A 27,268-nucleotide genomic window follows, 5' to 3' on the forward strand; every position below is an offset into this window, starting at 1 on the left:
CCCGAAGGACAGCGAGGCGAGAACCTGTGCTCCCTGTGTTCTGCTCTTTGGCCCTCTGTCCTAATTAGACCCAGGACTAATATTTACCTTTCATACTGCGAACTGGAAGTGGGGGAGGGCTGGGCAGGGGTAGTGTGGGACCAGCAGCCACTCTAGGCCTGGCACGGGGCAGTTAGGCAGGGGGAGAAGGAGGGCCCTGCCGTGGAGACCAGGGATTTGAGCTGCCCCTGTTCCGGGGCAGGCCGCATCCTGGGAGACCTGGGAGAGAAAATAGACCAGAGGGCCTGGCTCCTCCTCCCAGGCAATCACCACACACAAGCACAACCCCCTGGCTCCCAGACAAGGAAGAGGGGAAATGGGACCCTCCATCAGTGGCTGACAGGCCGGGGCAAATGTTGGCCGGCCCTGCCTCAGTATGTCCTGGGATAAGGTGGCCGCTCTCATCTGGCCACACCCTCGCCTCCATTTTCTTACGTGCATGTGGTGATTACAAAAACCTCCCCACTGGTTTACATCCATATAGCTACTCATTATTAAGTTCTTACTGTATATTCATAATCTCCTTTAGTTCTCACAACAGGATACTCTTCCCACTGTACAGATGAGGAAACAGACACACGAGATCAAAACAACCGTCACCGTGTGTTAGGATTGGAAGGACCCTCAGGAAGATCTTTTGACCCCACTGGCCCAAGTTCGCCTGTGTCTCTGAGAGGGAGGGGCTGGATGGTGGCTACGCTGGTCTTTGCTCTGGGACTTCCTCCCAGACCACCCATCCCTGGTCCCAGGAGGACCTGTCCTCCCAGATGGCGGGGGCGGACTATCTATCCACCTGTCCCCACGGCCCTGACCTGCTGACCTCTGCCTCCTGGCTGATTTCTTCATGTTAGTTCAACATTAACCCAGAGGGGTCAGGACAAGCCCTCAGAGTCCTGGGAGCAGACACACTATGGCGCACGTCCGAGGCCTGTGGCTACCTGGCTGCCTGGCCCTGGCTGCCCTGTTTAGCCTTGTGCACAGCCAGCATGGTAAGGGGGGCCTGGAAGCTGGGACAGGCTGGCGGACTGGGATGTAGGCCCGTGGGCTGGGGTCCCCTGGCTCGACGGAGAGCACAGGCCCGGCCCCCAGGTGGCTCTCGGCTCACTGTGTCCAGCTTAGGGAAGGAGCCAGGTGCTCAGGGCTGGACAGACAGTGACTACTTCTCTCTTGCAATATGGGGGGTGGGCTGGGGGTGACCCACGAAAGGAGGGGGGCTAGTGGCTGCCGTTAGCAGCCTTTCAGGTCCTGCCACCATCCTAGACACCCCCTTTTTAGAAGCCAGCAGGCAGGCCAGGCTCGCTTCCTGCCCCCATGGTGGCTAAGACAGCCTGGGCCCCTGAGGCCGCTGTCCCACACCCCTTCTCCCGCAGTGTTCCTGGCCCCTCAGCAAGCACTGTCGCTGCTCCAGCGGGTCCGACGCGCCAACAGCGGCTTCCTGGAGGAGTGGCGGGAGGGCAACCTGGAGCGAGAGTGTGTGGAGGAGCAGTGCAGCCGTGAGGAGGCCTTCGAGGCCCTGGAGTCTCCCAGTGCCACGGTGAGGCCCCAGTGAGGGAGGGCCGGGGGTCCCTCCAAGGGGGCCCAAATGCAGGGGCACCAAGGAGGGGCGCGAGTAGCATCACAGCTCTTTGTTGATAACTTCATCTCTGGGCCCCGTTTCCCTGGGCTGCCCTGATGAGCGGCTCAGCCTGTCTAGGAGGCCCCAGTGCCTGGCCTATGTCAAGGCCCCAGGGTACGGTGAGGCTCCAGGACGTTGGGGGGCACGGGGGCCTCCTCAGTCTTTAGACATCTATGTTGGGATCTCTGGAGACCCTGGCCCCGGCCACATGGCCTCTCAGCTTTAGCTTTGCTGCTGCTTCTGTGCCACCCTTGGGAGGTGGGTCTCTGGTCAGGCCTGGGCCTAGGCCTCAGTGTTCCAGGAGCCCTTTGCAGCTTTCCCTTCCCTGGGGCTCTGCCTGGGCCCCTCTTCTCCAGTCTACCCCACCCAGGGGAATCCCTTTCAATCTTGTCTGGCTGGGGGGCGGGGCAGGAAGGCAGGGAGCTCCCCTCTCCTCAGATACTCTTCTCCACGGGCTTGGACTTTTAGAAACAAAAGTAGAAAACTCTGCCACAAACCTCCCCAGAGCATGACCAGGGTAAGGGAAAGGGGAAAGTATAAGGAGAAGACAGGAAGTTTACGAAAAAACAAAACAAAACAGGATCCTACCACAGCCTCACACTCAGCCTTGTTTTTCAGGATGTGTTCTGGGCCAAGTACACAGGTGAGCACTGGGAAGGGTTTGCTCCAGGAAGGGAGTCCTGGGGACCCAAGTTAGGGGGTGCTCCACTCCAGAGAATTTTCTGATCCATCCAATCATCCATTCCTCCACCCACGCCTCTTTCCTTCCTTTCTTCCATACTCGTCCCTTTCTCTCCGTTTCTGAATGTCGTCCCACCCTTCACTTGAACCTGTCCTATCCCTACCTCAATCTCAATGGTGTTTCTGGGTCTTTTCCAGCTTGTGAGTCGGTGAGGAAACCTCGAGAAAAGCTCATTGAATGTCTGGAAGGTGAGGAACTGACGTGAGGGTGTGGGGACAGGATAGGAGGGGACAGCCTGGGAGAAGAGCAGAGTATGGGTGGGGTAGGAGTTGTGGCCCAGGAGTGGTGGCCTCTAGCAGCTGACATTGCCTTTCTGTTCCTGCGGTCAAGGATGTGTCTTTGCACCTGGCTCTGTGCCTGGCAGTCAGTAAGATGATTAATATTGGAGGAACAAATGAATGCACGGGTAATGAAATAATGTTTAAGGCCTCATTCTCATCGGAGCCCCTGCCCATGCCAATCAGTCTTCCCCATGTCCTCAAGGCAGAGCTTCGATGATGTCACATTCTTTCTCCAAAACCTTGAGTGGCTCCGCATTGCCCCGAGAATAAAGCACAGGCTTCTTAGCCTAGTGAATTTTGCAGGTTCTGATCTTAACCTTCCCTTCCAGCCTTATCTCCCATTGCACCAACCCTGAATCCAGTCCCCCAGCTTGCTGACAGCGAGCACTTCTCTCAACAGGCCAAGATGTTTCTATATCCTGGCCCCTGCTTACATTATCATCTCCCCCTGGAGCAGCCATCAGTGCCTACTGAAAACCCCCCTATCCTTCAAGAATTAGTTCAAATGCCACCACCTTGCTGAGCCTTCAAGGTGCATCCTCCCTCCTCCACAGCATTCTGAATACACCTTTAGTATGACAATAGACCCCACAACATGGAACTCTTTAATCACACTGGCCATGCTTTCATTTGTTAAGTAATTTATTCAATAGACATTTCACTAAGCCCCTGCTGTGTGTCAAGCTCTATGGTTGAGTGCTGGGGATTTTAAGAGAATCAGGGAGCTCACAGTTTCATCAGAAAACAAAAATACAAAACATCAAAGTAATTGATGGAAAAGTTCTGTTCCAGGTGCCAAGAGAATTCCAGGAGAGGGAGCATTTCGTTTGCTGGCAGAATCAAGGACTGCTCCCCAGAAGAAGTAGAGTTTTACTTGGATTTGTGGGATGCACTGATGAATAAATAGGAAAGCATTCCAAGGCAAAGGAAAGAGCACGTGCAAAGGCCCTTAGGCACGAGGAGCTAAGATAACAGGACACCTAGACCAGGGCCAGATTCGGAGAACCTTGTTCACTTTTTCATTCTGCTGGCTATGAGGAGCCACTGAATATTAGCTCTATGAGGGCAGGGACCTACTTGACTATGACTGTCTTATTCATTGCTGTGTCCTTAGTACCTGGCATAGTGCCTGTCACATGGTTGTCACACAGTGGGCACTCAGTGAATATTTGGTGACTACAGTTAAATGGATTGTAGAACTGCTGGGTACAGAGGAAGTGCTGAGTAAATGCAGGTTAAGGGTCATGGACCAGAGGTAGCTTGGAGGGAATGGACCGATAGCGCTTTACTAGGAGAGAAGCGGGGACAAATCCTCAGTGTAGGAGACCTGGGCTGGGGTCTCTGCAGGTAACTGTGCCGAAGGTCTGGGTATGAACTACCGAGGGAACGTGAGCTTCACCCGGTCAGGCATCGAATGCCAGCTGTGGAGGAGTCGCTACCCACATAAGCCGGAGTGAGTGATGGGCAGGCCTGTCTGCCAGGGGGCTGAGAATAGGGGGTGAGGAGACACTGGGGGTGGGAGAGACGCCTCCTGCTGAGCAATTTTCTATTCCAGAATCAACTCTACCACCCACCCTGGGGCTGACCTGCAGGAGAATTTTTGCCGCAACCCAGATGGCAGCATCACTGGGCCCTGGTGCTACACTACGTTCCCCACTGTGCAGAGGGAGGAGTGCAGCATCCCTGTCTGCGGTGAGCTGGGGGAGATCAGGTGGGCACGGCCAAGGCCCATGGGTCTTCATGGGCCTGGCAGCACAGGACGGGAATCAAGATCCTGGCTCCCTTTGAGCTGGCGTTAGTTATTGACAACATGTTTGAGCTTGTTGGTTAGTGAATTCAGGAGACCAGAGAGAGTTAGCTTCCAGCCTACCCCCCTCCGTCCACAGCCTTTGCTTCCTTATGATCCAGGATGTGGCCCATTCTAAATATGCTTTACTTCCTGCTTGAGGCATTCTTCCCTCCAGGAAGCCCTTCCTGACCATTTCAGTCCACGTACCCTTTGCCGAGCATCACAGAGCAAGCCTCGTACAGTCCAGCCCTGCATGATTCTGTCATCATTATTTCCCATGATGTGTCAGCTAGCTATAGCCATAATAACGCTGCAAACCCCACAAAACCCACAAAATCACAAACAGCCACAAAAGCTGGGGGGCATACACCGATAAGCATTTCTTTCTTTTTTTTTTAAGATTTTTTTTTTTGATGTGGACCATTTTTAAAGTCTTTATTGAATTTGTTACAATATTGCTTCTGTTTTGGTTTTTTGGCCGTGAGGCATGTGGGATCTTAGCTCCCTGACCAGGGATCGAACCCACACCCCCTGTATTGGAAGGGGAGGTCTTAACCACTGGACCTCCAGGGAAGTCCCACATTTATTTCTTATGTGTCTGAGGTTCAGCTGGGGTGGCTCTGCTGATCTCAGCTGCACTCGCTCACGCGTCTGTGGGGTCCAGATGTAGGCTGGGCTCGGCTGGTGGTCCTGCGTCAAACAATGGGTCCAGCTGAGCTTGGCTCCTTGTGTGGGTGGGTCCATGTCTGCTCCATGTGTACTCATTGTGGGGGGAGGCTGAAAGGCAGCAGCTTCTTCCATGGGGGTGGCAGAAATACCAAGCAGTGAGCAGACACACATCTTTAAGCCTAGGCTCAGAACTGGCAGAGTCAGCTCTGCCCACACGCCATTGGCCAAAGCAAGTCCCATGATCAAGGCCAAGGTCAAGAGGTGGACCTTTACACCTTTGCTTGTAAAATAACAGGGCAGAGGATGTGGATCCAGGTGGATCCAGGTAGGAGTAAAGAATTAGTGCCAGTAATTCAATCTACCAAACATGGGTTGCTCTTCTTTGTCCTTCATGCATCCCTGTAGGACCCAATGCGGGATGCTGGGGCCAGTCTTAGAGCGAGTTGCCAATCATAGTAACAAAAACAGCTACAGTTTACCAAGCCCCCACCCCGAACACCTATGATAAATATGTTGCAGGCATGCTGAAACTGACCTACTGCCTGTGTAGACATCCTCAGTGGATCCCAGCTATCTTTCCTACTGTGCCCTTGTGAAAACACAGAATCCTTAAACTCCAGGCAGTCACTACCAATAGATTACAGATAGCCCAGGAGATGAAACCTGGTTACTATCTCTGGCTTATAATGCACCAGACACTTATGCCATATCTTTTGTTTAAATCTCTCAATAACCCTGCAAAAACGCATTAGTAATCCCTTTCACAGGCAAGCAGACTGCGGCTCAGAGAGGATAAGTGACTTGAGGTCTATAGGATAAAGGCCGAAAGGCAGGGATTCACATCCTTTCTGGCTCCACGTGTGGTCCCACCCACTCTGCTCCTCTGTTTCCTCACCCACCAGGCCAGGAGCGAGTCACTGTGGAGCTGACCCCAAACTCCAGAGACTTCACAGTGAATCTGTCACCTCAATCGGAAATGTGCATCCCTGATCGCGGCCAGCAGTACCAGGGGCACCTGGCGGTGACCACACATGGGTCTCCCTGCCTTGCCTGGGCCAGCGAGCGGGCCAAGGCCCTGAGCAAGGACCAGGACTTCAACCCGGCTGTCCCACTGGTGGAGAACTTCTGCCGCAACCCAGACGGGGATGAGGAGGGCGCGTGGTGCTACGTGGCCGGGGAGCCTGGCGACTTTGAGTACTGCGACCTGGACTATTGCGGTGAGAGGGCAGGGCAGGGGGCATGAGACAGAGGACACAGCCTGGAGGGAATAACAAGAACGGTGCCTCCCCTGATCTAAGGCTTACCACCTGATCTAAGGCTTACCACTCACCAGTGAGTGCATTCATGACACCTGACATTAACCAGGTGGGCGTAATCCTAGCTCCACCTTACAGCTGAGGAAACTGAGCCCCACGAGGTTTGGTTTCCTAGTAACGCAGGTGCGCTTGCGCTCTTAACCTCTACACCAAACGACCTCCGCGGCTGCCTGGGGGCTTGGGGAGGTCAGAGGGTGGGTGAGGAATGGCCTGGCCCAGCCGCAGCTGGTGTCTGGGTCCCTGCAGAGGAGCCGGTGGATGAGGAGGTGGGATATGGGCTGGGCGAGGAACCGGATGCGGCCATAGAGGGACGCACCGCTGCGGACAAGTTTCAGCCCTTCTTCAACGAGAGGACCTTCGGCGCCGGGGAGGCAGGTCAGGCGGCGGCCGGAGGGGCGGGGGGCCGCGGCATGGGGGCGGGGGCGGGTGTTGCAGCGCTTGGCCCCTCACGGTCCCACTGGCTCTGCAGACTGTGGCCTGCGGCCTCTGTTCGAGAATAAGTTGGTGCAGGACAAAACGGAACAGGAGCTGTTCGATTCCTACATCGAGGGGCGCATCGTGGAGGGCCGGGATGCAGAGATCGGCCTGGCGCCCTGGTGCGTGCTCCTTGCCCCCACCGACCCCTTCCGCGCCCGCATCCCGCGCCTTGGGAGACTCCTCCGCCCTCACAGGTTTAGGCTCCACAGACAACCTAGCCCAGCACCAGCATCTCATCGAACCCTCACCGCCGCATTTTGAGATTGGGTTTGCTACTTCTCCAAAGCAGATGCTGAAGCTGAGGGTCAGAGCGCTTAAGTGACTCGCCTGAGTGGTGCTGCTAGTGAATGGGTTACACAGCAGGACTAGATTCCTGTTCTTCTGACCCCAGAGCTGTGCTAAGCTGTGCCAACTCTGGCCTGGAAGAAGCTTGATGAGGGCAGGGGGGGTGCAAAAAGCAGGTGGCAGCCCCTCAGTGTCACATATATGCCCCGGTCCCCAAGGATGGGAAGGTCAAGCTGGGGTCTGGGCCCAGCAGGGAGCTCTGTCCAGTTAGTTCTTAAACCTGGGACTTTGCGCTTGTAGGGCTGGTGGAGGGGCAGCCCTCCCACCTCCTAATGCTTCCCACTTCTTCTCCCAGGCAGGTGATGCTTTTCCGGAAGAGTCCCCAGGAGCTGCTGTGCGGGGCCAGCCTCATCAGTGACCGCTGGATCCTCACTGCTGCCCACTGTCTTCTGTACCCGCCTTGGGACAAGAACTTCACTGAGAATGACCTTCTGGTGCGCATTGGCAAGCACTCCCGCACCAGGTACAGAAGTGGGGGCCCGTGCGTGTCTGGCAGGGGTCTGAGCCCCCCGAGTGACTGTGAGGGGCTCTGGTGACCCTGGGCCACGAGAGATATGTCTGTACATCTCCCACAATAGAAAACCTGGTAGGCTCTGCTGTAAAGTCTATATGGCCACGTCCTGACTGAAGCTTGGACCTGGGGACAGAGAAACTAAGCCTTTGCAGAGAGCAGAATCCTGGCCTGCCCTTAGCACCCTTCCAGGCGCCAGGACACGGCCCAGGTGTGACCTCTGATTAGAGGCTGTTTGGATCAGGGCCTACAGGCTGCGTCCCTCCCCCTACCTGCCTGGGCTGTTTGATCCCAAAGCTCTGGGCAACTTCAGGCCAGGAAGAAGCTGCCAGGACAGGAGCCGGCCCTCTCCCCCTCTCTGGTGGCCTGCTGGTTACCCTGACTCCCAGACCCTGAGGGCAGGCAGTTTTCTTCCTCGGGGAACAAGCTGCCCCTCATTGGGTGGCCTACAGCTTCTTTTCTCTGCTGGGGTCTGCACAGATATGAGCGAAAGATTGAAAAGATCTCCATGCTGGAAAAGATCCACATCCACCCCAGGTACAACTGGAGGGAGAACCTGGACCGGGACATCGCCCTGCTGAAGCTCAAGAAGCCCATCAGCTTCACCGAATATGTCCATCCCGTGTGCCTGCCCGACAAGGAGACAGCAACCAAGTGGGGCGGCCAGAGGGCAGCCGGGGGGTGGCTGGGGGTGCAGCCGTGGGGGTTGGCCAGGGGTCAGGTGGTCGGGGGGCAGCCAGGGGGCTGGTAGCTGAGGGCCTGGGCTGGGTTCTGGGCCTGACTCTGACACCCTATTGCCTTGCCGAAGTTCCTTCCCTTTTCCAGGCCTCAGTGTCTTCCTGCACTGGTGTTTTAGATTCAGGTCTCTAAGGGATAGTGTTGGGGCCAGGAGGTTCCTAGACTGGTCTGTTCTCACTCAGTCCTTCTCCTTTCCCCAAAGGTTGCTCCAGGCTGGATACAAAGGGCGAGTGACGGGCTGGGGCAACCTGAGGGAGACGTGGACAACCAATATTGCTGAGGTGCAGCCCAGCATGCTGCAGGTGGTGAACCTGCCCATCGTGGAGCGGCCGGTCTGCAAGGCCTCCACCCGGATCCGCATCACCGACAACATGTTCTGTGCTGGTAAAGTCCCCTGGGCATGGCTGGGCAGGCGGGAACAGCAGGGCCTCGGGTTGGGAGGATTGAGACACGTGAGTAGCACAGGCCTGGGTTCAAGTCCTAGCTCTATTCCATTAGGCTGTGTGAGGGTTGAGCGAGATAGTGTATTTAACGTGTTAGGCGTGGTGCTAGTCACTGGTCAAGTTGTCAGTATATGTGGGCCAGACACCAGCCAGAGGCCACGGGTGGAGGAAAAGCCATTCATTCATTCAGTTGTTCAGCAAATATTTACTGAGTGCTTACTGTGGTCCAGGCAGTATTCCAGGGCGTCCATCAAGGACCCTAACAGATAGGGTCTCCTGTGTCTTCAGAGAGCTTCCTTCCTAGAAGGAGAGTGTGTCAATAAGCAGATCTAGAATAGCAATCCTGATAGGAGAAAAATGAAGCTGAGTAAGGGAGTGAGAGATGGGGATGGGGCGATCGAGACAGAGTGGTTGGAGAAGGCCTCTCTGAGAAGTGATGTTTAAGCAGAGACTAGAAGACATGAAAGAGTGAGCCAGTCTAGAGGAAGTGCACTCCAGACTTGCGGGGACAGCAGGTACAAAGGCCCTGAGGTGGGAGCATGCTTGGCGTGTCTTAGGAGCAGCAGGGAGGCCTGTGTGGCTGGAGGGCAGTAAACACAGGAAGGGCAGCATTGGAAGAGGGGAGAGAGGTGGGCAGGCAGGGGATGGGTGCTTCCTTCAGGGCCTTGAAGGACTTTGGCTTTTATTGAGATAGGACATTATTGGAGACTTTGGGGCAGGTGAGTAAACGATCTAACTTAATTTTTAAATTTTTAAAAATTTTAGGTGATTTCAGACTCACAGAAAAGTTGCAAAAATAATACAAAGAATTCCTTTATACTGTCATCCAGATTCTGCCACCTTCTTTGTGTGTGTGTGTGTTCTGTGTGTGTGTGTATTTATACACACGCATATACACACTATTTGAGACTAAATTGTACATATGTTGCCTTTTTTACCCATACACTTAAGTATTTCCAAAAAAACAGGGATGTTCTGTGCCATAACCACAGTACATTTATTAAATCAAGAAATTAATAATGAAAAAAGAAATTAATAATATAATACCTTTGTCTAATTTTTAGACTTCATTTAAATGTTTTCCAGTTGTCCTACTTACTGATGTCTTTTTTAGCAAAAGAAAAAAAAAACGTTTTTCCCATCCAGGATCCAGTCCAGGATCACACATTGTACTCAGTTGTCAGTCTTTGTCTTTCATGATTTAGACATATTTGACATGTATAGGCCAGTTATTCTGTAGATTGACCTTAGTTTGGCTTTCTCTAAGGTTTCCTAATGATCAGATTCAAGCTAAGTGATGTTGTATCCTTTTCAGGCATATGATGTCTCTGTCCCATAACTGGTGAGATTAACTCTGACCTCTTGGTTAAGGTGGTGTCTGCATCTGCCATGTTTCTCACTGTGAAGTTCTGTTTTCCTTTTTAAGACTAATAAATATCTTGTGGGGAGAAAGTTGAATACTGTCTGTTCTGTTTCTCATCAAATTGTTCTCCTAACTCTGGTAGCTGCCAAATGGTGATTTTCTAATTCTGTCATTCCTTCTACATTTATTAGTTATCATCTTATTGTAAGGAAGAATTTTCTTTCACTTTGTCACTGTGGACTCATGGGTCCTTTCTTTATTCTAAGGGCTATAATTTGTTACTATCATTATTATAATGTCCAAATTATCCCAGGTTTGGCCAGTGGGAGTCAAAAAAAAAAACAAACAACCTGGCTTCTGTGACTTTTGGAGATGTCCTGTCAATCTCTGAGTACTTTCTTACTTTCAGCACAGCAAGATGTTCTAGGTTCATCCTACTTGCCTTCTAGTGGAGAATGGTATTTAGAAACCAAGTTCTGGGTGCCCGATGTGCACATTGTTACTGGGGTGTCATTGCTCCTAGGCCCTCTTAGCAGACAGAACTAGAAAATACATGTATTATGCATATACCTAAATCTATGTCTGTTCTTTCTATCTATTTATCTATCTAAAACCATGAGATGACACTGAAACCTCCCATTGCAATGCAATAGGATTTTTTTTTAAAACATCTTTATTGGAGTATAATTGCTTTACAATGGTGTGTTAGTTTCTGCTTTATAACAAAGTGAATCAGCTATACATATATATATATCCCCATATCTCCTCCCTCTTGCGTCTCCCTCCCACCCTCCCTATCCCACCCCTCTAGGTGGTCACAAAGCACTGAGCTGATCTCCCTGTGCTATGCGGCTGCTTCCCACTAGCTATCTGTTTTACATTTGGTAGTATATATAAGTCCATGCCACTCTCTCACTTCATCCCAGCTTACCCTTCCCCCTCCCCACGTCCTCAAGTCCATTCTCTACATCTGCGTTGTTATTCCTGTCCTGCCCCTAGGTTCTTCATAACCATTTTTTCCCCCTTTAGATTCCATATATATGTGTTAGCATACGGTATTTGTTTTTCTCTTTCTGACTTACTTCACTCTGTATGACAGACTCTAGGTCCATCCACCTCACTACAAATAACTCAATTTCGTTTCTTTTTAAGACTGAGTAATATTCCATTGTATATATGCCGCATCTTCTTTATCCATTCATCTGTCGATGGACACTTAGGTTGCTTCCATGTCCTGGCTGTTGTAAGTAGAGCTGCAATGAACATTGTGGTACATGACTCTTTTTGAATTATGGTTTTCATATGCCCAGTAGTGGGATTGCTGGGTCATATGGTAGTTCTATTTTTAGTTTTTTAAGGAACTTCCATACTGTTCTCCATAGTGGCTGTACCAAATTACATTCCCACCAACAGTGCAAGAGGGTTCCCTTTTCTCCACACCCTCTCCAGCATTTATCGTTTGTAGATTTTTTGATGGTGGCCATTCTGACTGGTGTGAGGTGATACCTCATTGTAGTTTTGATTTGCATTTCTCTAATGATTAGTGATGTTGAGCATTCTTTCATGTGTTTGTTGGCCATCTGTATATCTTCTTTGGAGAAATGTCTATTTAGGTCTTCTGCCGATTTTTGGATGGGGTTGTTTGTTTTTTGATATTGAGCTGCATGAGCTGCTTGTAAATTTTGGAGATTGGTCCTTTGTCAGTTGCTTCGTTTGCAAATATTTTATCCCATTCTGAGGGTTGTCTTTTCGTCTTGTTTATGGTTCCCTTTGCTGTGCAAAAGCTTTTCAGGTTCATTAGGTACCATTTGTTTATTTTTGTTTTTATTTCCATTTCTCTAGGAGGTGGGTCAAAAAGGATCTTGCTGTGATTTATGTCACAGAGTGTTCTGCCTATGTTTTCCTCTAAGAGTTTGATAGTGTCTGGCCTTACATTTAGGTCTCTAATCCATTTTGAGTTTATTTTTGTGTATGGTGTTAGGGAGTGTTCTAATTTCATTCTTTTACATGTAGCTGTCCAGTTTTCCCAGCACCACTTACTGAAGAGGCTGTCTTTTTTCCACTGTATATTCTTGCCTCCTTTATCAAAGATAAGGTGACCATATGTGTGTGGGTTTATCTCTGGGCTTTCTATTCTGTTCCATTGATCTATATTTCTGTTTTTGTGCCAGTTTATTTATTTATTTATTTATTTATTTATTTATTTATTTATGGCTGTGTTGGGTCTTCGTTTCTGTGCGAGGGCTTTCTCTAGTTGCGGCAAGCGGGGGCCACTCCTCACCGCGGTGTGCGGGCCTCTCACTATCGCGGCCTCTCTTGTTGCGGAGCACAGGCTCCAGACGCGCAGGCTCAGTAGTTGTGGCTCACGGGCCTAGTTGCTCCACGGCATGTGGGATCTTCCCAGACCAGGGCTCGAACCCGTGTCCCCTGCATTGGCAGGCAGATTCTCAACCACTGCGCCACCAGGGAAGCCCCCATACTGTCTTGATTACTGTTGCTTTGTCTGAAGTCAGGGAGCCTGATTCCTCCAGCTCCGTTTTTCTTTCTCAAGATTGCTTTGGCTATTCGGGGTCTTTTGTGTTTCCATACAAATTGTGAAATTTTTTGTTCTAGTTCTGTGAAAAATGCCATTGGTAGTTTGATAGGGATTGCACTGAATCTGTAGATTGCTTTGGGTAGTATAGTCATTTTCACAATGTTGATTCTTCCAATCCAAGAACATGGTATATCTCTCCATCTGTTTGTATCATCTTTAATTTCTTTCATCCATGCCTTACAGTTTTCTGCATACAGGTCTTTTGTCTCCTTAGGTAGGTTTATTCCTAGGTATTTTATTCTTTTTGTTGCAGTGGTAAATGGGAGTGTTTCCTTAATTTCTCTTTCAGATTTTTCATCATTAGTTTATAGGCATGCAAGAGATTTCTGTGCATTAATTTTGTATCCTGCTACTTTACCATATTCATTGATTAGCTCTAGTAGTTTTCTGGTAGAGTCTTTAGGAGTCTCTATGTATAGTATCATGTCATATGCAAACAATGACAGCTTTACTTCTTCTTTTCCGATTTGGATTCCTTTTATTTCTTTTTCTCTGATTGCTATAGCTAAATCTTCCAAAACTATGTTGAATAATAGTGGTGAGAGTGGGCAACCTTGTCTTGTTCCTGATCTTAGTGGAAATGGTTTCAGTTGTTCACCATTGAGAAGGATGTTGGCTGTGGGTTTGTCATATATGACCTTTATTATGTTGAGGTAAGCTCCCTCTATGCCTACTTTCTGGAAGGTTTTTATCATAAATGGGGGTTGAATTTTGTCGAAAGCTTTTTCTGCATCTATTGAGATATCATATGGTTTTTCTTCTTCAATTTATTAATATGTTGTATCACATTGATTGATTTGCGTATATTGAAGAATCCTTGCATTCCTGGGATAAACCCCGCTTGATCATGGTGTACGATCCTTTTAATGTACTGTTGGATTCTGTTTGCTAGTATTTTGTTGAGGATTTTTGCATGTATGTTTATCAGTGATATTGGCCTGTAGTTTTCTGTCTTGGTGACATCTTTGTCTGGTTTTGGTATCAGGGTGATGGTGGCCTCATAGAATGAGTTGGGGAGTGTTCCTCCCTCATGCAATGCAATAGGATTAATTTTAGCTTCTCCCTTTCCACATTTGTAACAGTCTCTGTTGATAATGAGAAATCTGACTCCTATTATATGTAATGTATTTACTTATTTGGTTAATACAAGAATACACAGTTTGAGAATCACTCATCCATGGCTGTGAAAAATAATCCTACAAGCTAGAGTTTAGCATTTCTTCATGGTTGTTTCTGTTTTTAGCCTGAATATATATATATATATATATATATATATATATATATATATATATAAATAGTCACAGTACTGTGTCTTAAAGTAACTTGGGTAATTATTACCCCCTTCCCTGTGTTATTTATTTAAAATACAGTTAGGCTCATTTGTTTCATGATTGTATTCAATTTTGGGTCCTCCCTCCCATCTTTATTGTTTTTACTTGTTTATTTTTGGACTGTAGGCATACCTTGTTTTATTATGCTTTGCTTTATTTATTTACATATTTTTAATTTTATTTAAATATAGTTGATTTACAATATTATATTAGTTTCAGGTGTACAACATAGTGATTTTTTAAAATAAATTTTTATTTATTTATTTATTTATTTATTTATTTTTGGCTGTGTTGGGTCTTCGTTTTTGTGTGAGGGCTCCAGTTGCGGCAAGTGGGGGCCTGTCTTCATCGCGGTGCGTGGGCCTCTCATTATCGCGGCCTCTCTTGTTTCGGAGCACAGGCTCCAGACGCACAGGCTCAGTAATTGTGGCTCACGGGCCTACTTGCTCTGCGGCATGTGGGATCTTCCCATACCAGGGCCCGAACCTGCGTCCCCTGCATTGGCAGGCAGACTCTCAACCACTGCGCCACCAGGGAAGCCCCCAACATAGTGATTTAATGTTTTTATTGATTATACTCCATTTAAAGTTATTACAAAATAATGGCTGTATTTCCTGTTCAATATATCCCTGTGACTTACTTATTTTATACATAGTAGTTTGTATCTCTTAATCCCCTAGCCCTGTCTTGCCCCTCCCCCCTTCCCTTTCCCCACTGGTAACTCCTAGTTTGTTCTCTCTATCTGTGAGTCTGTTTCTGTTTTGCTGTATTTATTCATTTGTTTTATTTTTTAGATTCCACATATAAGTGATAACACAGTATTTGTTTTTCTTAGTCTGACTTATTTCACTAAGCATAGTACCCTCTAGGTCCATCCATGTTGTTGCAAGTGGCAGAATTTCATTCTTTTTTATGGCTGAGTAGTATTTATTTTATATATATATATATATATATATATATATATATATATATATATATATATATATCACATCTTCTTTATCCATTCATCTGTTGATAGACACTTAGGTTTGTGCTTTGCGTTATTGCCCTTCCCAGATACTGGTTTATTTTTACAAATTGAAGGTTTGTGGTAATCCAGCGTCAAGGAAGTCTATCAGTGCCATTTTTCCAACAGCATTTGCTCACTTCATGTTTCTGTGTCACATTTTAGTAATTCATACAATGTGTCAAATTTTTGCATTATTATGATATTTGTCATGGTGAACTGTGATCAGTGATCTTTGGTGTTACTATTGCAATTGTTTTGGGGCATCATGAGCTGTGCCAAGACAGCAAACTGTGTGTTCTGACTGTTCCACCAGCCAGCCATTCCCCCATCTCTGTCTCTTTCCTGAGGCCTCCCTATTCCCTGAGACACAACAATATTGAAATTAGGCCAATCAATAACCTTACAATGGCCTCTAAGTGTTCAAGTGAAAGGAAGAGTTGCATGTCTCTCATTTTAAATAAAAAGCTAGAAGTGATTAAGCTTAGTGAGGAAGGCATGTCTAAAGCCAAGACAGGCCAAAAGCTAGGCCTCTTGTGTCAAACAGTTAGCCACTCTGTAAATGCAGAGGAAAAGTTCTTGAAGGAAATTTTTTTTTTTTAATTTTTCTTCATTAGAGAGTTTATTTTTTAAAATTTTTTAAAATTAATTTCTTGAAGGAAATTAAAAGTGCTATTCTAGTGAATACATAAATAAGAAAGCAAAACAGCCTTATTGCTGATATGAAGAAAGTTTTAGTGGTCTGGATAGAAGATCAAATCAGCCATAACATTCCCTTAAGCCAAAACTTTGAAGCTAGCAGAGATTGATTCATGAGGTTTAGGGAAAGAAGCTGTCTTCATAATATAAAACTACAAGGTAAAGCAACAAGTTATCCAGAAGATTTAGCTAAGATAATTCATGAAAATGACTATACTAAACAACTGATTTTCAATGTAGACAAAATAGCCTTATATTGGAAGGAGATGCCATCTAGGGCTTTCATAGTTGGAGAGGAGAAGTCACTGCCTGGCTTCAAAGCTTTAGAGGACAGCCTGGCTCTTTTGTTAGGGGCTGATACAGCTGGCGACTTAAAAGTTGAAGCCAGTGTTCATTTACCATTCTGAAAATCCTAGGGCCCTTAAGAATTATGCTAACTCTACTCTCCCTGTGCTCTCTAAATGGAACAACAAAGCCTGATGACAGCACATCTGTTTACAACATAGATTACTAAATATTTTAAGCCCACTGTTGAGACCTACTGCTCAGAAAAAAAAAGATTCCTTTCAAAATATTCCTTCTCATTGACAATGCACCTGGTTACCCAAGAGCTGTGATGAAGGCATACCACAAGATTAACGTTGTTTTCATGCCTGCTAACACAACATCCATTCTGCAGCCCATGGATTAAGGAGTAATTTTTTCTTTCAAGTCTTATTATCTTAATGAATATGTTTCATAAGGCTAAAGCTGCCATAGATAGTGATTCCCCTGATGGATCTGGGCAAAGGAAATTGAAAACCTTCTGGAAAGGATTCACCATTCTAGATGCCATTAAGACCATTTGTGATTTCAGTGGAACAGGATAGAAAGCCCAGAGATAAACCCACACACTTATGGTCAACTAATCTATAACAAAGGAGGCAAGGATATACAATGGAGAAAAGACAGTTTCAGTAAGTGATGCTGGGAAAACTGGACAGCTACATGTAAAAGAATGAAATTAGAACACTCCCTAACACTGTACACAAAAATAAACTCAAAATGGATTAGAGACCTAAATGTAAGACCAGACACTATCAAACTCTTAGAGGAAAACATAGGAAGAACACTCTTTGACATAAATCACAGCAAGATCTTTTTTGATCCACCTCCTAGAGTAATGGAAATAAAAACAAAAATAAACAAATGGGACCTAATGAAACTTAAAAGCTTTTGCAAAGCAAAGGAAACTACAATCAAGACGAAAAGACAACCCTCAGAATGGGAGAAAATATTTGCAAACGAATCAATGGACAAAGGATTAATCTCCAAAATATATAAACAGCTCATGCAGCTCAATATTAAAAAAAGCAAACAACCCAATCCAAAAATGGGCAGAAGACCTAAATAGACATTTCTCCAAAGAAGACATACAGATGGCCAAGAAGCACATGAAAAGCTGCTCAACATCACTAATTATTAGAGAAATGCAAATCAAAACTACAATGAGGTATCACCTCACACCAGTTAGAATGGGCATCATCAGAAAATCTACAAACAACAAATGCTGGAGAGGGTGTGGAGAAAAGGGAACCCTCTTGCACTGTTGGTGGGAATGTAAATTGATACAGCCATTATGGAGAACAGTATGGAGGTTCCTTAAAAAACTAAAAATAGAATTACCATATGACCCAGCAATCCCACTACTGGGCATATACCCAGAGAAAACCATAATTCAAAAAGACACATGCACCCCAACGTTCATTGCAGCACTATTTACAATAGCCAGGTCATGGAAGCAACCTAAATGCCCATCGACAGACAAATGGATAAAGAAGATGTGGTACATATATACAATGGAATATTACTCAGCCATAAAAAGAAATGAAATTGGGTCCTTTGTAGAGCCGTGGATGAATCTAGAGACTGTCATACAGAGTGAAGTAAGTCAGAAAGAGAAAAACAAATATCGTATATTAACGCATATATGTGGAACCTAGAAAAATGGTACAGATGAACTGGTTTGCAGGGCAGAAATAGAGACACAGATGTAGGGAACAAATGTATGGATACCAAGCGGGGAAATTGGCGGGGGTGGTGGTGGTGGTGGGATGAACTGGGAGATTGGGATTGACATGTATACACTAATATGTATAAAATAGATAACTAATAAGAACCTGCTGTATAAAAAAATAAAATTCAAATATTCAAAAAAAAAATTTGTGATTTCATGGAAAGAGGTCAAAATACCAACATGAACAGGAGTTTAGAAGAAGTTGTTCCAACCCTCATGGATGACTTTGAGGGGTTCAAGACATCAGTGGAGGAAATAACTGCAGATGTGGCGAAAATAGCAAGAGAACTAGAATTAGAAGTGGAGCCTGAAGATGTGACTGAATTGCTGCCATCTTATGATAAAACTTTAACGGATAAGGAGAAAGTGGTTTCTTGAGATGGACTCTACTGCTGCTAAAAATGCTGTGAAGATTGTTGAAATGACAACAAGGGATTTAGAACATTACGTAAACTTAGTTGATAAAGCAGTGGTAGGGTTTGAGAGGATTGACTCCTAGTTTGAAGGAAGTTCTTCTGTGGGTAAAATGCTATCAAATAGCACTGCATGCTGCAGAGAAATTGTTCTTGAAAGGAAGAGTCCATCAGTGGGGCAAACTTCATTGTTGTCTTATTTTAAAACATCACCACGGCCACCCCAGCTTCAGCACCACCACCCTGATCAGTCAGCAGCCATCCACATGGAGGCAAGACCCTCCACCAGCAAAAAGGTTACAATTTGCTGGAGGTTCAAATGATGGTTAGCACTTTTTAGCAACAAAATATATTTTTTTTTATTAAGGTGTAGTTGATGTACAATAAGTTTTAGGTATACAACATAATGATTCACAATTTTAAAGGTTATATTCCATTTATAGTTATAAAATATTGACTGTATTCCCTGTTTGTACAGTATATCCTTGTAGATTATTTATTTTATACATAGTAGTTTGTATGCAACAAAATATTTTTAAATTCAAGTATGTGTATATATATTTTTTATTCATTTATTTAGTTATTTTTGGCTGTGTTGGGTCTTCGTTGTTTCACGCGGGCTTTCTCTAGTTGTGGTGAGCGGGGGCTACTCTTTGTTGTGGTGCGCAGGCTCCTCATTGCAGTGGCTTCTCTTGTTGCGGAGCATGGGCTCTAGGCGCGCGGGCTTCAGTAGTTGTGGCGTGAGGGCTCAGTAGTTGTGGCTCGTGGGCTCTAGAGCACAGGCTCAGTAGTTGTGGCGTACGGGCTTAGTTGCTCCACAGCATGTGGGATCTTCCCGGACCAGGGGTCGAACCCGTGGCCCCTGCATTGGCAGGTGGATTCTTAACCACTGTGCCACCAGGGAAGTCCTATATATATTTTCTGACATAATGCTATTGCACTCTTAATAGACTATAGTATACTGTAGACATAACGTTTATATGCACCAAGAAACCAAAAAATTCATATGACTTGCTTTATTGTGGTGGTCTATAACCTAACCCACAGTATCTCCAAGGTGTGCCTGTATTAACATGGTCTAAAACTCAGATTCTTTATACAGGTACACTCAGAGAATGATACTCCCCTTTTCCTCCTGTCCTGTTCCCACCTCCTTCCTTTGCACCCCATTTCCATCCAGGCCCTGCAGTTAACCAATCTCAGTAGTTTGAAGTTTATTCTTCTTCTGTTTCTTTTTGCACAAATGAGCAGACACATGTATATTTTCTTATTTTTCCCTTTTCACAGAGTAGCACAGTATAGATATTCTTTTGTACTTTGCTTTTTTCACCTAATGTATCCTGAAAATTCATTCCATTTTGGTTATAGAGCTTTTCCTTATTAAAAAAAATTTTTATATGTCTGTGAGTCTGTTTCTGTTTTGTAAATAAGTTCATTTATATCATTTCTTAAGATTTCACATGTAAGTGATATCATATGATGTTTGTCTTTGTCTGACTTGCTTCATTTAGTATGATAATCTCTAGGTCCATCCATGTTGCTACAAATGGCATTATTTCATTCTTCTTTGTGGCTGAGTAATACTCCATTGTGTGTGTGTGTGTGTGTGTGTGTGTGTTCGTGTGTGTGTATATATATATATATATATATATATATATATATATATATATATATATACACACACACGCACATCTTATATCATCTTTATCCATTCATAGAAGACAAACTTACCACACAAACTTTCCGTTGGTTACCAAAGGGGAAAGGAGAGGGGAGGGATAAATTAGGAATTTGGGATTAGCATATACAAACAACTATATATAAAATAGATAAATAACAAGGTCCTACTGTATAACACAGGGAACTATATTCAATATCTTGTTATAAACTATAATGGAAAAGAATATGAAAAAAATATATGTATAACTGAATCACTGCTGTATACCAGAAACTAACACAGCATTGTAAATCAACTATATTTCAATAAAAAAGAAAATTTTATAGTCACATTAGGAGGATGTATGATAGTGTCTTCAACCATTTCCTGTGTATGGGTATTTAGATTTCCGATATTTTGTAATTGAACATCTTTTTATATGCTTAATGACCATTTTTATATCTTTTTTTGTGAATTGTCTGTTCATGTTTTTATGGTCCATTTTTTTGTCCCTCTCCCATCATTTTTAAGGAGTTCTTCATATGTTAGTGATTTAGGCCTCTATTTGTGATATACTTTGCAAATATTTTCTTCCAGTTTCTTTTTCCTTATCCTTTATTATTTTTTGGCCATCCAATTAAATTTTTTTATGTAGTCAAATTTTTTAATCTTTCATTTTACTGCACCTGGATTTTGAGTCAGAGTTAAAAGAACCTTCCTTATACCCAGGTCATAGAGAAATTCACTCATATTTTCTTCTAGTACTTGGTTTGATTTTTCTACACTCAGATCTCCGAGTCATTTGGAGTTTATTCTTGCATATGATGTAAGGTATGGATCTAATTTATCTTTTTCTAAATGGCTAATAAGCTGTCTCTATACCATTTATTAAAAACTCTGTCTTTGGGGACTTCCCTGGTGGCGCAGTGGTTAAGAATCCACCTGCCAATGCAGGGGACACGGGTTCGAGCCCTGGTCCGGGAAGATCCCACATGCCGCAGAGCAACTAAGCCCATGCGCCACAACTACTGAGCCTGAGCTCTAGAGCCCGCGAGCCACAACTCCTGAGCCCGCGAGCCACAGCTGCTGAAGCCTGTGCGCCAAGAGCCCGTGCTCGCAACAAGAGAAGCCACTGCAATGAGAAGCCCGCACACCACAACAAAGAGTAGCCCCCACTCGCCACAACTAGAGAAAGCCCACACGCAGCAACAAAGACCCAATGCAGCCAAAAATAAATAAATAAATTTTTAAAAATACTAAAAAAAACAAAAAAACAATTCTGTCTTTGCCCCAGTAATTTGAGATGTCGCCTTTATCACATACTAGGTTTCTATGTGTGCCTAAGTCTGTTTCTGGACATTCTGTTTGGTTCTTCTGGTCTGTTGTCTATTCTGTTAAAATGTTGTCTTGTTTTCATTATAGAGGCTTTAGAGTATGTTTTAATATCTGGTACAGCTTGTCTTCTCTTGTAGTTTTTCTTTTCCAGTGTTTTCCTTGCAATTCTTGCATGTTTGTTTTTCCACATGAATTTTAGTATCAACTTATCTAGCTCTATAAAAAACTTGTGGGTATTTTTATTGGGATTACATTAAAGTTATAAATTAAATTAGGGAGAACTGACTTGTTTTTGATGTTGAGCCATTCTATCCAAGGACAAGAAATGTCTTTCAATTTGTTCAAGTCTATATTGTATCTTGTGCTACAGTGTCTTCTCTTATGTTTTTTTTCCTCCTTGGCACCTTATTTTATGTATTTGTGTTTTCTTCCTTATTTTTCTTGAGTAAATTAGCTAGTGATTGGAAAGAAACAAACAAAATACCTAAGAATTTGACTTATTAATTAGGCTTATTATTTTTCTATTTTGTACCTCATTAATTTCTGCTTTGATCTTAATTTTTTTCCCTTATGCTTCCTTTTGGTTCACTTTGCTGTTCTTTTTCTAAAAGCTTTTTGAGCTGCCAATTTGGTCAATTTATTTTTTATTTTATTTTATTTTTTAAATTTATTTATTTATTTATTTGGTTGCGCGGGGTCTTAGTTGCGGGTCGCCAGCTCCTTAGTTGCGACACACCGTCCCCTTAGTTGTGGCATGTGAACTCTTAGTTGTGGCACGCATGTGGGATCTAGTTCCCTGACTAGGGATTGAACCCAGGCCCCTTGCATTGGGAGCTCGGAGTCTTATCCGCTGCACCACCAGGGAAGTCCCTGGTTAATTTATTTTTGATCTTTAATTTTTACTGAGTAGGGCTATGAATGGAAAACACCATTCATGGAAAACACTATGTTTGAATTATTGAATTATGTTTGAATTATTATTTTTTTTTTAGAAACTCTCTAATTTCAGTGTGTATTCCCCTTTCACTCAAGAGTTAATAGGTGGTTTTAAAATTTCCAGATGGGAGGGCCCTTTAGCATTTTGATTTTCAGTTTTGCTGTATTATAATCCAGGAATATAGTTTGTAATATTTCTACTTTATGGAACTGATTTTTCTGAGAACCGTTTGATCAATTTCTGTGAATGTACATGTGTGCTTGAGGTGTGTAGATGTGTTCTCCTTTATCCACGTGTACAGTTCTCTCTCTCTATATATATATCTATATATATATATATATCCATAAATGTACCTTATCAGTTGTTATTTAGGTCATTTATATCCTTGTTTATTTTCAGTTCACTTGATATGTCTTGTACTGAGTTTGGTGTGTTGAATTCTATTATTAATGTATTTCTGTCTATCTCCTTGCATCATTTATAGTCTTTTACTTTATAAAGGCAGTTGCTGTGTTATTTGGTGCAGATATTTATAACTGTTAATTATTCATTGTGAATTGTGGCTTTTAGCACTAAAAGTGTCCTTCTTTATTTTCAACTTCAGCTTCACTATCCCTGCTCTCTTTTTGTTTCCATTCTCCTGATATACTTTTGTCCATCCCTTTAACTTTAGCCTCTATGAATCACTTTGTTTTGTCTCATATATAGCATCATTGAGTCTTGCTTTGTGAGTCAAATTAAAAATCTTTTTGTTTTTTAAAAAGTGAGTTAAGCCCATTCATATTTATTGATATGATTGATAGAATTAGTATCTCATATGATTTTGTTATTTTTATGTATATTATGTTTCATTTACTGTGTTTTATCCCTGTGTGATCTTTTCTTTACTTTTCAAATAATTTCATATACTTAGTAAGGTTTGCATTTTTGTTCTACTCATTATCTTTGGTCTTAAACCTTTTTGAAATGCCCTTAGTTTCTTATATTCTTTTAGTTGTTACAATCAGTGAGTTTACTTTCCTCTTTCTCTTCTCCTCTCATACTTTAGTTGTATTTTTTCTACTTGTCAGACAGTTAATCAGTCCTTTTGCTGAAGCATTCATCTCCTGGTTGGATGAAGCTTGTCCACTAGTCGATTTTTCAAGAAGGGTTATGGGTATAGAATTTCCTGAGTTTTTATGTGTTTATAACTGGTTTTCTGTAGCCTTGACACCTGAAGCTCAGCATGATTGAATATAAAATCCATGGTTCACATTTTCCTTCCTTGAATTTTTTGAAAATATAGCTTTATTGTTGCTTGCTTTGTATGTTGTTTTTGAAATCTGATGCCAGTGTAATTCTTTTGCTCTTATAAGGGAGTTGGGTTTTTTGCTTGGAGGCGTTGAAGGTTTTTTCTTCATCTTTGAAGTCTCAGTTTTTTTTAGGATACGTCTCAGAGTTCAGTGTTTCAGATCAGCTTTGCCAGGTTCCCAGTGGATCCTTTCAATATGCACATCCAATCTTTTATTTCTGTGAAGTTTTCTTGGACTATATTATACATATTAATTCTGTTCCATTGCTTTCTTTTTCTTCTTGAGGGACTCATTTCTTCAGTCTGAGTTCCATTTTGACCACTTTCTGCTTTTAACTTTTAATTACTTCCCATTGTTTTGTCCATTTATTTTTTTATTTTTATCTTTGGCTGCATCAGGTCTTAGTTGCAGCACACAGGATCTTCGTTGCGGTACACGGGCTCTCTAGTTGAGGCACGCGGGCTCAGTAGTTGTGGCGTGTGGGCTTCGTTGCCCTGCGGCATGTGGGATCTTAGTTCCCTGACCAGGGATCAAACCTGCGTCCCCTGCATTGCAGGAAGGATTCTTTACCACTGGACCACCAGGGAAGTCCCTGTCCATTTATTTTTAATTTTTGAATTAAAAAATTTTCTTGATTTATTTTTATTTATTTTATTTTGGCTGGGTTGGGTCTTTGTTGCTGCGCGCGGGCTTTCTCTAGTTGCGGCGAGCGGGGGCTACTCTTCATTGCGGTGCGTGGGCTTCTCATTGCAGTGGCCTGTCCCGTTGCGGAGCACGGGCTCTAGGCGGGTAGGCCTCAGCAGCTGTGGCACGCAGGCCCAGCAGCCGTGGCTTGCGGGCTCTAGACACAGGCTCAACAGTTGTGGTGCACGGGCTTAGTTGTTCCACGTCGTGTGGGATCTTCCCAGACCAGGGCTTGAACCCGTGTCCCCTGCATTGGCAGGCAGATTCTTAACCACTGTGACACCAGGGAAGTCCCTAATTTTTGAATTTCTGATTCATTCTTTTTCACATACCAAAAATTTGCTTGAGGATATTTAATTCAGTTAGTTTTCTTGTTTCATGGTTGTGTTTGGGAAAGAATTTTTGTTAGCTGAGGTATTTTTGTTCTTATTGTTTTCCTATAGTATCTTGGTATAGATCTACTTACTTTCCATCTATTTCATCTATTCATTTTGTAGATTTGGGGTTATTTACAAGATTCCTAATTCATTGCATCCACTTCTTTGATCTAGTGGATATTTTTCCCTCCTCATCTCCACACAAGTTTTGATATTAGATGTACAGTTAGATAAAGTGGTTTGAAGTTTGGGTGTTCTCTGTATTCGAGTTATGTTGAAGGTGTGGTTTTTGTGTAGCTTTGTTGTTGTTCTTCATGTTGTTTGTGGAGGATATGTGGAGATATGTGGATAAAGGTAACTGCCATAATTCTCATTATTCTCTCACCTGTCAGTTTAATGTGTTTTTTTTAAGTCATTCTGCTTTTTGGGTGGAGAATGGATTGTAGGCAGCAAAAGTAGAACTAGGGAAACTAGTGGTTCAGGGGAGAGGTGTATGTGATGGGATCAGGTGCAGAAGTGGTGAGGAGTGGTTGGATTGGGGATGTACGTTGAAGATTGAGCTGGCAAGGTTTGCCTAAGAATTGGATGTGTGGGGTGAGGAAATGAGCAGAGTCAAGGATGGCTAGGAGGAGTCAGTGGACACTCACCAGCAGTATCTCTTGAAGAGGAGAGTGGCTGGAGTGTGAGCTACACCCCTCCCTGAGTACTGCTGTTCTCTTTCAAGGTTACAAGCCCGGTGAAGGGAAACGAGGGGATGCTTGTGAAGGCGACAGTGGGGGACCCTTTGTCATGAAGGTAAGCTGAGTTCCCAGAAGGCCAGGAGCTGGTGGGTAGATCCTTCTGGGGTGGATGAGGAGGGACCCAAGTTTTCAGAAACAATTGCTTGACAGGGTAATACTGACACTACCTTGGACTTGACTCTATTGGAAATCCCATGTTTCTTCCTCAGAGCCCCTTTAACAACCGCTGGTATCAAATGGGCATCGTCTCATGGGGTGAAGGCTGTGACAGGGATGGAAAATATGGCTTCTACACACATGTGTTCCGCCTGAAGAAGTGGATACAGAAGGTCACTGAACGGTTTGGAAGTTAGGGGGCCACCCACATTCTAGGCTCCTCACTGCAAAATCACAGAAGCCAATCCAGTGAAAGAATTATTTTTGTGGCTTGTTCCTAAAACTATATTTCTCAATAAAAGTGACTCTATCACTGAGCCTCAGTGCTCACAGTGCTGTTCATGGGTAGCTCAGGAAGAGCCAATCCTACTCCTGGACAAGCAGGACTTAAAGAATCCACCACCCCTAGAACAGGGTCCAGTGAGAGGGGAGATGGCAGCCTGAATTTATGAGCATTTAAAATGTTCCAGACTTGGGGCTTTAATAGATTATTTCATTTAATCCTCACAAAAGGTAGTAAATGAGACTTGGAGAAGTTCCTTGTCCAAGGTCACATGGCTAAGAAGGGTCAAAGTCTGACTTGAAATATAGGAGATACTGAAGCCTGTGCTTTTAGCCACTCTAGGCTGTGAAGAGCTGTGCTGGGACCAGAGAAGAGGCTGGAGGAGGGTAGGCTAGTGAGGCGGGGAGTAGTTACATCTTTCTTATGTTATTAAAATATCAGATCTGTGCCGCCCAAAGGCTCAGTATTTTAAGTGTCTTCACTCACGAGGGTTGTGGGATAGCAGTTCTGAGTAGGGGCCCTAGCACCAGACTGCCTGGGTTCATATTCTGGCCCCAGCCTTAAAAGGGATAATCACGGGCATTCCCTGGTGGTCCAGTGGTTAGGACTCCACGCTTCTAATGCCAGGGCCCAGGTTCCATCCCTGGTCAGGGAACTAGGATTCCACAAGCCACGCAGCATGACCAAAGGAAAAAAAAAAAAAAGGGGGGGGATAACCATGGTTAAGTCACTTGACCTCCCTGAGCCTCGGTTCCCTTAGTATAAGATGTATATAATGACATTACTTACCTAATAAGGTTTTGAGGATTAAATGAGGCCATTTGCACGTGTACTTAGCAAAGTGCCTGGTACCTGGTCAGCTCCCCGTTAAGTCGCTGCTGCTTTTATTCTCACTACTGCCTGGCATGGTGAAAGTTCCTCTGCCACTTCCCACTTCCCTCTCTGGTCTCTGAAATAGCATAGTGTTGAAGTTGCTGCTTCCTGGAGTTTCTACTCTCACAGCAGTTATCAGACTTGAGTAATTTGTTTTTCAGAGAAATGGGAACAAGAAGATGTAGAAGTGGATTCTTACAGGGTTTGGGCAAAATCTTAGGAGTCACAGAACTTTCAAAATGCCTTTTCACAGCACATTCTTCAAGGTTACTGCTGGCAGAGGTTACTGTCTGGGATGGAGCACGGCTCTGACACATCGTTGCCCTTCCACGTAGCTCCAGAGTTTCTGGCTGACATTGGTGTATTGCTCTTTCTGTTGGGTGCATTTATGACTCGGGGAAGGAGGCACTACAGCCTACGATAACGTGTGACAGCGAGTTGCCACTGGTGTGAGGTGCTGATCACTTGGTGACCGTCTGGAGGACTGTTGAGAAGTCTCACTCCT

At 44.5% G+C, this 27,268-nt stretch overlaps 1 protein-coding gene across 2 annotated transcripts; it reads left to right on the forward strand.

Moving 5' to 3' along the window:
* The first annotated feature begins 943 nt into the window (after nt 1-943).
* Nucleotides 944-25,904, forward strand: F2 (coagulation factor II, thrombin). Of its 2 annotated transcripts, none has more exons than XM_061203299.1 (14): nt 944-1,028; nt 1,410-1,573; nt 2,273-2,297; nt 2,534-2,584; nt 4,025-4,130; nt 4,233-4,369; nt 6,038-6,352; nt 6,698-6,826; nt 6,921-7,047; nt 7,569-7,736; nt 8,265-8,438; nt 8,725-8,906; nt 25,436-25,506; nt 25,661-25,904. In XM_061203299.1, the coding sequence occupies exons 1-14, from the start codon at nt 950-952 to the stop codon at nt 25,802-25,804; spliced, it is 1,872 nt and encodes a 623-aa protein (XP_061059282.1). In that variant the 5' UTR covers nt 944-949; the 3' UTR covers nt 25,805-25,904. The 2 variants fall into 2 exon arrangements, with proteins under 2 accessions (XP_061059282.1, XP_061059283.1); XM_061203300.1 differs by having other exon boundaries at nt 8,265-8,321.
* The last annotated feature ends 1,364 nt before the right edge of the window (nt 25,905-27,268 follow it).

This window comes from Eubalaena glacialis, chromosome 10 (genome assembly GCF_028564815.1).
Source record: "Eubalaena glacialis isolate mEubGla1 chromosome 10, mEubGla1.1.hap2.+ XY, whole genome shotgun sequence".
In the NCBI taxonomy this organism is placed as follows: domain Eukaryota; kingdom Metazoa; phylum Chordata; class Mammalia; order Artiodactyla; family Balaenidae; genus Eubalaena; species Eubalaena glacialis.

Excerpts from the sequence above, each read along its gene's own strand:
- F2 (XM_061203299.1), top strand. The coding sequence starts at position 950 with ATGGCGCACGTCCGAGGCCTGTGGCTACCTGGCTGCCTGGCCCTGGCT. Across the intron at positions 7,048-7,568 it reads GAGATCGGCCTGGCGCCCTG|GCAGGTGATGCTTTTCCGGA; the intron begins GTGCGTGCTCCT and ends TTCTTCTCCCAG. Across the intron at positions 7,737-8,264 it reads GGCAAGCACTCCCGCACCAG|ATATGAGCGAAAGATTGAAA; the intron begins GTACAGAAGTGG and ends GGGTCTGCACAG.